General features: G+C 42.2%; 1 protein-coding gene across 3 annotated transcripts in view; it reads left to right on the top strand.

Annotated features, from left to right (window-relative positions):
* Positions 1 to 1,678: 1,678 nt before the first annotated feature.
* mta3 (metastasis associated 1 family, member 3) overlaps positions 1,679 to 10,620 on the top strand; it is a 156,251-nt gene continuing 147,309 nt past the window's right edge. The window contains exons 1-2 of one of the 3 annotated variants that reach the window (XM_073050708.1): positions 1,679 to 1,932; positions 4,248 to 4,315. In XM_073050708.1, coding sequence (XP_072906809.1) covers positions 1,905 to 1,932; positions 4,248 to 4,315 — 96 coding nt within the window. In that variant the 5' untranslated portion in view covers positions 1,679 to 1,904. Of the gene's footprint in view, positions 1,933 to 4,247; positions 4,329 to 10,620 lie in introns of all 3 variants that reach the window. The other 2 variants (XM_073050706.1, XM_073050707.1) reach the window with 2 other exon arrangements.

Here is a 10,620-nt window from a genome sequence, read left to right as displayed (position 1 = left end):
AAGGCAGCAGTGGGAAACAGACAGCAGGTAGGAGGAAGGAGCAGAAGTAGAAGAGGATCAAGAGGACAAGAGGGAGTTGGAAAGGAAGGAGGAATGAGAGAAATAGATTAAGAGGGAGGAGAATAGAAGTAGATGGTGATTAAGGGGAACAGAGTCACACAAGTGGTAGGAAAAGGGTATAGATGCAGAGAGCATTTCAGACTTATTAGTAGTCATTGAAGAATATCAAGAAGAATGATAGGAATATAGGGAGAATAGAATCCATTCCTCTAGCTTCAGTTTCTGCAATGCATGACTTGCACGTCTGCATCATGGTATGTATTTCAGTTTATAGGAATTGTATGTGTTTTTAAAATGTGTGGATTCAAACACGTACCGCTGTAAATAAATCAACTGCATTTTAAACCACTTTGTTAGCTGGAAGCACATTCTCCTTCTTAGGGAGAGGGGAGGGAGGAACGGGGACCCACCGCTCATTTAGTTGGTATTGGCAGCTAAAATCCTCCGCAGAGAATAAACAGGGAAGCAAACCAGTCTTTGAAGATTGGGTAGTTACAGCATAATCTCCCTTTAGTGAAAGTATTTGTGGCTATTTATATCTGATACAGCTTAAGATCTTTGTTTGAATTTATAACATTTGTGGTTAGTAAATCCAATACCATCACAAAGGGAGAAAGGAATAGGAGAAAGGAGGAAGAAAGAAGCATATTAAAAATAAGTCAGTAAAGGGAAAGGCAAGGGAGGGAAGGGAATGAGCAGGAGAAGAGGGAGGCAGATACTTACAACAGAAGGGAAGAGAAGTGAAAATAGAAAGGCAAGGATAAAAAGAAGGGATAAGCGAAGAGTGGAGAAGAATGTAGGCATGTGAAGCTAGATGTAGCAATGAAGTGGGATTGAGGGAATGAAGGAAAAAACTGCAGAGTTGGAGAAATGGACGAGCAACGTGTAGGAGAAAAAGGTTGGAAAAGGGAAGATGATATGGGGGGGTAGTAGGGGAGTTGGAAGGAAGGAATGCAGGGAAGCAATAGGGATAGAAGTAGAGAGGGATTGTTGGGAGAGTAGAGAGGTGTGGGAGAGCCAAGGGAGGGAAAGATGTTATAGTGGAAATGACTGAAGGGCGAAAGGGTAAGAGATGAAATGAAGTCAGTGAAGAGGCGGAGAAAGGGGAATAGAGGGGTGAAGTTGAGTGGGAACCAGAGAGATGGGAATTTGGGTTAAAGGATGTGAGATGAGAGATTGGAGATGGGGAAAAGACGATGGAGTGAAAGGATGGTGATCGGTGGAGTAGATGGAGAATCGTGAATGAAGTCTGAGGCTAGGATCAGGGTGGTTTGCTGGGGTAAGTGCTTAAGGAGCCTGGGGAGTGGATGGGGTTTTAAGGTGGAGTGGCAGTTGAATTAAGTGTAAATGCAGGGGATGAACTAGGGCTTAAGGTTGGGAGTGAGTGGATGAGAATTGCTGGTGATGGGGCAAGGGTTTCTGCCTGTTAGTTCTTGGGTTTGGCTGTGGGGGGTGATTGGGTGGTGCAGAACTGAGTTTGCTGGTAGGGGAAGGGGGGCTTGGGTCCCTGTTTAGGGGGCGCTGAGTTACTGAGGGTTGCACGGGTGAACGACATTTTGGGATGAGTATGGGGTAAGGGTGAGGCGGAGGAGGAGGGGCGAGTGCAGCCAGGAAGCGAGGGGGAGGGAGGCGAGGCCGGTTTGGCCGCGGCGCCGCCACAACAACATCAGCAGGAGGCGACGGCAGGCGCGGAGCAGCGAGCTCCCCGGGCGGGCACTCGGGTGGCCCTGTGTCCATCGGGAGCACCCAGGAGCAGGGGAGAGCGGGAGTCACCGCCCCCTTGACCTCCCCTCGCTCCGACACCAGCCTCTCAACCGGCATATAAAAAAAATAAAAGGGGCGGAATGGCGGCAAATATGTACAGGGTCGGAGGTAGGTGGCTGCGCTTGTTTATTGATGGAACGGGTCGAGCCGATCAGTTGGGGAACTGATCAAAGAGTCGGAGGCTGCCTCCCCGGGCCTCACCGGCCTTATTGTTCATTAATCTGCTTCTCGAGGCGAAACTGCAGCTTTAAATAATAACCAGGAGGCGTTTAAACAACAAAACACCCACAAAAAAATAACTGGGAAAGTTCACGGGGCTGGGCAGGACTCGGTGAAAATATAAATTATTGGCTCCTCCCCTTCCAAATTATATATATATATATATATATATATATATATATATATATATATATACATATATAAGAGGAGAAACTCCTGCTTAATATTTTTTCAAAGTTATTTGAAGTGTTGATCGGAGTTTTTAGTTGGAGTGTGAGGTGGTGGGATTGGTGATTGAACACAGTTATCAGTGGAGTCAGTGGAAAAATGGCGAAGTGACACTCAGTGGCTCCCTCCCTCCCCCTCGGAGCGAGGCCTGTACCTTCAAACCCGGGGTGCGCTGCCACTGCTTCTCTCCCTCTCCAGGTAGAACAAAAGACATTCACTGTTGAATAACCTCCCTCTGCAATCTCCGGTCTGAAAAGACGCATACCCTAATAAAAGGCACGTGTATGTTTGTTGGACCAGTTCACCTTTTTAAATGTACAATTCATTTTTTTTCCTTCATTACGAGAAGGAACCAGCATGGCTGCAGCATCACTGGGCAGATAATCTGCGTTAGCTGCCACCAGTTTCTGTTAACCTATAAAATGCCGGCCATTTATTAACAGCTCCAATTTTGGAGAGGGAGAGTTGCAGGAAATTAGAAATCAAGCGGGCACCCGAGCGTGTGTGGAGTGCTAGCTGTCAAATTAATTTTCAGCCATCTTTTAAATGTTTTACAGTTAATAATAGAAGGCTAAATATTTCGTATCAAAAGGCAGAAAACCCCACAGGTGACGGAAATCTGAAATAAAACAGAATACTGGAAATGCTCAGGAGGTCAGCTTGCATTTTGGAGCTAGAAACAGCGTTAATATTTTGGGTTCATTTGGAACTTTTGAAATATTTTGACATATGTTATCTTGGTTTCTCTCTCTGTTCATACTGCCCGACTGTTAATTATTTTCAGTATTTTTGGCTTGATTAATAATTTGTTGATTGGCTTGATTTTTAGGTCACTGATGTTGGGGTGGTTAGTTCAGAGTCTTTGATAAGTGAATGCTCTGTGTGTAAACATCATTAAGGAGTATAAGACACAGGAGCATGCTGTTCAATTAGATCATGGTTGGTCTGTAACCAGCTCTGCTAACCTGCCTTTGCTCCATATCTCTTATTGTTTATGTACTGAGTATTGTCAGCCCTTAAATATAGAAGCTTTGGTGATAATTCCAAAGATGCATAACTTAGTGAACAAAGAAATTTCTCTCCAGCTTAGATCTAAACTTTTTGACACTTGGTCTTGAAATTGCCCTCTTGATCTATTTGTGTTGAAGAAAGTAACCTTATGGCATATATTGTGTCAAACCTTGCAGAATGTTATAATCTTTCTCTGAGACAGCCTTCTAATCTCTGAGGAGTATGTGGATATTCTACTCAATCTTTGCTTGTGGTTTTGTGAACTCCTGTACAAATTCAACAATTTCTCTTGTCGTCATAACTCCTGTAGTAAATGTTAATGCAATACTTCTCTTAACTGTTTGTAATACATGTGTTATTTATGTTTTTCCCAAATGTTTCTATTTAAATCAGAGAGGTTGCATTTTGACCCTTTGTTTATTTATAAATATAGCTTGTAAATAACTGAGGACCTGAGTATAAATTATGGTGGCACTGATTTCAGCCTGGTTACTGGAAAATTATCTGTATTTTATGTACTGTAACAAATAACTATCTTCTAATATACCTTTTCCCATATTTGAGCACTTAAATGCCTTTTGGAAAATCTTACACTACATCCAGTGGTTCGACCTTATCAATCTTGCTTGTACGTTCTTAGAAATAAACTAGATACTATCTCCCCACCATAAAACTAAGTTGACTGTACTGAGTCTTCTTATGACTCTCTGGCTTTGCTATTAGCATATCTTTCATGGTGGACTGCAGCGTTGATTTCAGATCAAGTAATCTGTGGTTCTTTTATTTTTCACTCACCTTTATTATTGCATGTTACATTTGTTACCTTTCAATCCATTGTAACCATTCCAGAATCCAGAAGTTTGGAAGATCATGTTTGTATCTTTGAGCCATAAGAATGTATGAATAAGAAATGTTGTTGGAAATGATTATGTAACTTGATTGCATTTTTCTTTCTTTTGTTTCAGACTATGTTTACTTTGAAAATTCTTCCAGTAATCCTTACTTAATAAGAAGAATAGAAGAACTCAATAAGGTATTTTAAATGTGTATGTACACTTAGTTACTTTTCTGTGTTTTTTCCAGCTCCAAACTTAACTGTTCTAATGCTGTTCTGCCAGTTGCCAACTTTCTTGAAATTTTACTTACGTAATCCAAACTCTGCTTCATTTTTAAATTCTGAAGCATTCTTTATAGTCACCTCATCTGTTTTCGATAGATTGCTTTGCCAATTTCCCAGTGCTTCAAATTAAGTTATTCATCCTTGTCTCTTTTTCAGCATATTGTACTACATTTTCATACTCTATGATTACCTTTCCACATTTTTCTGGTCATGACATGGTGCATTGAACTCTCTCTATTGGGATATGTGCCTTCAGCCACATTGCGACATGCACTAGACTTAAATAAAAATCAGCAGTTTTTTGTAGATTTACCTCATTTGTTTATCTCAGTAAGCTATGTTTTTAAATATTCCCCATATTTGATACTAAACCATTATTCTCATGCCTCACACGAACTTCCATACAATTTTTTTTCCGACAGAGATTATATGTAATTGCAAATTACATCAGGATTCTAAATATATGGTAATGTGTGATTTAGACTGAAGACCTAACCTTTATAGATTTAGGTGCCCAACTATATACATCAAATCCTTGAAGATTTTATTCCAAAATTGCTTATCCTCATTGAGGGATCGGAAGTGGAGAGAGTGAGCAGCTTCAAGTTCCTCGGTGTCAAGATCTCTGAGAATCTAACCTGGTCCCAACATATTGATGTAGTTATAAAGAAGGCAAGACAGCGGCTATACTTTATTAGGAGTTTGAAGAGATTTGGCATGTCAACAAATATACTCAAAAACTTCTGTAGTTGTACTGTAGAGAGCATCCTGACAGGCTGCATCACTTTCTGGTATGGAGAGGCTACTGCACAGGACCAAAAGAAGCTGCAGAAGGTTGTAAATTTAGTCAGCTCCATCTTGGGTACAAGCCTACAAAGTACCCAGGACATCTTTAGGGATGGTGTCTTAGAAAGGCAGCATCCATTATTAAATACCTCCAGCACCCAGGACATGCCCTTTTCTCACTGTTGCCATCAGGAAGGAGATACAGAAACCCAAAGGCACACACTCAGCAATTCAAGAACAACTTCTTCTCCTCTGCCAACCGATTCCTAAATGGAAATTGAAGCTTTGGACACTACCTCAATATTTTTAATATACAGTATTTCTGTCTTTGTACGTTTTTTAAAATCTATTCAATATATGTAATTGATGTACTTGTTTTTTTTTGCATTGAACTGCGGCGCTGAGGTAACAAATTTCACGTCACATGCTGGTGTTAATAAAGCTGATTCTGATTTGTTGATTAAGAGTATGGGTATTCAAAGCTGTTAGTAATTGATCGAGTTTTGTTTGAGTACATAGCACAGAGGCAGAGGGATTTGTCATCCTTGATAAGAATTCTTTTGAGTAGTGAATATGAGCATATGGTGGGGGAGCAGGAAGTGGCATTTTTGGTTTTGATAGCAGAAGATACTGGAAATGTTCAGCGTATTAGAAAACATTAAAATGAGGAATAGAATAACAAACCAACTGAACTTTCTTCTTAGGCAGTCCTTTGGGTCTGGGAATGATCCTTGTCACTCAGATTTTGAGGTAGTTGATGAGGACAATAGGTGACCTGCAGACTTTACCTTTTGTGGACAGGAGCAGCTTCACAGGGCAGACGGACGGTTAGTCTGCCTCCCACCATTCTCGCCAGGCTTCTGCATGCTATTCATAGAGGGAGCTGAGCTTGTCAATGCCATCTTGGATGCTCTTTCCTCATTTTCCATGGTTGTTGGTCAGGGTTTCTCATGAGGGTGAAAAAGCCTCTGCTTTTTCATGGAGGCTTTGAAAGCATTCTTGAATTGTTTCTTCACGATAGTGTCTATGAACTTGGAACAGGGAATCTATTCTCAAGTATGTGAATAATGTAACCCACTGATTGGAGCTGATTAAATATAACTTAGTGCTGAGGACGTTGCTCAGAGAGGATGCTAATATTGGTTTGTTTATTATGGTTGAAGATCTGGAGGATTTTTGTCAGAATCAAAATTGAGTTTATTGTCACTGACAAGTTGTTATGTAGCAACAGTACAGTGCCCTTGACACAACCCTGGGAATCCTCTTGCGATTCTGTGTGCTAGCACCTCCATACCAAGTGGTGATGCAACCATTGAGAATGCTGTCCAGTGTACATAATGTAGAAAGTTGCTTGAGACCTTGGTGACACACTAAATGTCCTCAAACACAGAATGAAATATAGCTGCTGGTGTGTCTCTGCTATGAGAGTGGAAGTCACTGCTGCCCAGTTAGTTCAGGAGCTTTGAGCCAGATTTGAGGTCTTGTACTTCAGTCATTTCCCTGGATATTCAAAGATTCTGCTGCTTAACAAAGGCTTTGAAGGAGTTTGCCTTCAGTATCTACCATTGCAAAAAGGTTATTCCTTGGGTACATAAAGTGGTCCATGTTTTCCAGGGTTACATCGAGAAATGTTTTTCTACAATGTTGCTAGTTGAAATCAGATCTTTGTTTTGTTTGGTGCAAGATTCATTCTCATATGCTTTACTGATTTAATGATTGGACACAGAAGTTCAGCGTCCACAACCGCAAACACGCACAAGTTGACCGTGTATTACCACTTGAATTTGGTTTTGAAATGTAACTGTAAAAGTTTGAGCAGTTGTCCAATTTAGTTGCAGGTTAACTCCACTCCAGTGGGAGGTTTGTTGGAGGTGAGGCTCTATTGCGACAGGAAACATTAGAAATGTTTTTGGGTGATGGGGCTGCCTTGCTTGTACTCAGACTAAGACTGTTGTGGACCTGTTGGTTAAGATCACGTTGGTTTTCCATCTTGTAAGCAACCAGATAGTGAAGAAAGAGGCTGATTTTGATGAGGGTGCTCCACAGTCCCTCTCAATTGGCAAGTTTATTTTTCTCCTTGGATTTCTCCTGAAGTGATCAAGCAGCGAAGATCACATTCACTTGGCTTCTAAGCCTCAGGTAGAGGTATTTGGGTAGGACCCCTTTGATAACTTTACCAATTACTGCAATTAGAACTGTCTCATTGCAATTAGAATTGTCTCATTCCTTGAAGATGATCATGATTATAGTGTCCCTGGTGCATCCTCTGCTTCCAATATGTGAGATGTAAGACTGAATTTGTGACTGATGTTCGTCACTCAAGCAGGGATGCTGACACATTTAGGTGTCATGTTATTTTACAGTTGACATTTGGAAATGGACTGAAATATGCTTATGGGCTGTTTGACATCTTTTCAGTATGGGTTTTAATTGAGACTGGATCTAGCGATTTGCTGTGGGATTGAATCACGCACACTTGTGCCATATCCATAGCAATTGTTGAGTGCTTAGCACTTTTTCGTCCAGTGGATTGACTGCCTCTTGGATGCACTCCCCTTTGTGTTGCCTCATCGTGGAAGATGCATGGGCCCTTGCCTGTATGGGTCTTGCTGGTGTTGACAGCAGGACATAGCAGTGGTTTCCGGATTTCCTACTGTCTCTTCACCCAGCTTTTGTGAGTTCATTAATCATTCCTTAGAACTGAAAATGTCGGCAGTTAAACAAATTTTAAAATGAGAGAAATGGGAGAGGCGGAAGGAATGAACAAAAGGAAGTTCTCTGAAAAGATGAATTTTCCCTGAGGCTAAGTGTCAAAAAAGGAAGGTAATAGCTCAGGCATTGAAACAAGAGAAGTCTCAGAAAATGAAAATAAATTGGTTTATTATTGCCACGTGTACTGAAGTGCAGTGAAAAACTTCATTTTACAGGTATCCGAACAGATCATTTACTCCTTTCAGTACATTGAGGTCGTACAAGGGAGAAGCAATACTACAAAGCAGAATACTGGAGCAGAGGGAGACAGAGTAGGAGGGCTTTGGTTCAATGGGGCTTCAGCGATAATGGGTCGAGGTGAGGTGGGTTGCCTGTTGTGGAATACAAACAGGAAGTATGTGTGTGAGGCCGGTGTTCTGTGCTTGGTGTCAGATGTGGGAAGTCTGGGAGACTCCCAGCCTCCCGGACGGCCACATCTGTGCCAGGTGTATCGAGCTGCAGCTCCTTAGGGACAGCGTTAGGGAACTGGAGATGCAGCTCAGTGACCTTCGCCTGGTCAGGGAGAGTGAGGAGGTGATCGAGAGGAGCTACAGGTAGGTAGTCACACCGGGGCTTCGGGTTCAGCTACCCCTGTAGCTGTCTCCCTTAACAATAAGTACTCCTGTTTGAGTACTGTTGGGGGGGGCAGCCTACCCGGGGGAAGCAGCAGTGGCCATGCCTCTGGCACAGAGTCTGGCCCTGTGGTTCAGAAAGGCAGGGAAAGGAAGAGGATGGCAGCAGTGATAGGGGACTCTAGAGTTAGGGGGTCAGACAGGCGATTCTGTGGATACAGGAAGGAAACTCGGATGGTAGTTTGCCTCACAGGTGTCAGGGTCCGGGATGTTTCTGATCGTGTCCACGATATCCTGAAGTGAGAAGGTGAACAGCCAGAGGTTGTGATACATATTGGTACCAACGACATAGGTAGGAAAAGGGAGGAGTTCCTGAAAGCAGACTACAGGGAGTTAGGAAGGAAGTTGAGAAGTAGGACCGCAAGGTAGTAATCTCGGGATTACTGCCTGTGCCACATGACAGTGAGTATAGGAATAGAATAAGATGGAGGATATATGTGTGGCTGAGGGATTGGAGCGGGGGCAGGGATTCAGATTTCTGGATCATTGGGACCTCTTTTAGGGCAGGAGTGACCTGCACAAAAAGGACGGATTACACTTGAATCCCAGGGGGAACCAATATCCTGGTGGGGAGGTTTGCTAAGGCTGTTGAGGAGAGTTTAAACTAGAATTGCTGGGGGTTGGGAACCAAGCTGAAGAAACAGGAAGAGATGGTTAGCTCACAAATAGGAAAAGCTTGGAGACAATGTGAGAGGGAGGATAGGCAGGTGATAGAGAATGAACGCGCTTAGGCTGATGGTTTGAGATACGTCTATTTTAATGCAAGGAGAGTTATGAACAAAGCAGATGAACTTAGAGCATGGATCAGTACTTGGAGCTATGATGTTGTGGCCATTACAGAGACTTGGAAGGCTTAAGGGTAGGAATGGTTACTTTGAGTGCCAGGCTTTAGATATTTCAGAAAGGACAGGTAGGGAGGCAAAAGAGGTAGGGGCATGGCACTGCTGATCAGATATCGTGTCACAATTGCAGAAAAGGAGGAAGTCATGGTGGGATTGTCTACAGAGTCTCTGTGGGTGGAAGTTAGGAAAAGGAAAGGGTCAATATCTCTACTGGGTGTTTTTTTATAGACCCCTCAATAGTAGCAGAGACATAGAGGAGCAGACAGGGAGGCAGATTCTGGAAAGGTGTAATAATAACAGGGTTGTTGTGGTGGGAGATTTTAATTTTCCAAATATTGATTGGCATCTCCCTAGAGTGAAAAAACCCTGCAGAATACAAAGGTGTATATAATGGTGAAAGTAAAATGCTCAGTGAAAAGAAGTGCCAACCATCGTTTGAAGTGATTGTGTTTAGATGGGGTAGAATTTATTGGGTTGTTCAGGAAGGTTTCTTGACACAATATATAGTTAAGCCTACAAGAGGAGAGACTGTACTTGGTTTGGTATTGGGAAATGAACCTGGTCAGGTGTCAGGTCTCTCAGTGGGAGAACATTTTGGAGATAGTGATCACAATTCTATCTCTTTTACCATAGCATTGGAGAGGAATAGGAACAGACAAGTTAGGGATGTGTTTAATTGGAGTAAGGGGAAATACGAAGCTATCAGGTAGGAACTTGGAAGCATTAATTGGGAACAGATGTTCTCAGGGAACCGTATGTATAGCAGAAATGTGGCAAATGTTCAGAGGATATTTGTGTGATGTTCTGCATGGGTATGTTCCAATGAGATGGAAAGGATGGTTGGGTACAGAAACCGTGGTGTACAAAGGCTGTTGTAAATCTAGTCAAGAAGAAAAGAAAAGCTTATGAAAGTTTCAAAAAACTAGGTAATGATAGAGATCTAGAAGATTATAAGTCAAGTCAAGTCACCTTTTATTGTCATTTCGACCATAACTGCTGGTACATTACACAGTAAAAATGAGACTAAGTTTTTCAGGACCATGGTGCTACATGAACAATACAAAAACTACACTGAACTACGTAAACCAACACAAAAACTTCACTCGACTACAGATCTACCCAGGACTGCATAAAGTACATGGAACAGTGCAGGCATTACAATAAATAATAAACAAGACAATAGGCACAGCAGAGGGCAGTGGGTTGG

The sequence above is a fragment of the Hemitrygon akajei genome, chromosome 7 (genome assembly GCF_048418815.1).
Source record: "Hemitrygon akajei chromosome 7, sHemAka1.3, whole genome shotgun sequence".
Lineage (NCBI taxonomy): Eukaryota > Metazoa > Chordata > Chondrichthyes > Myliobatiformes > Dasyatidae > Hemitrygon > Hemitrygon akajei.
The sequence above is the reverse complement of the archived record's forward strand: the minus strand, read 5'-3'. Positions and strand labels throughout refer to the sequence as shown.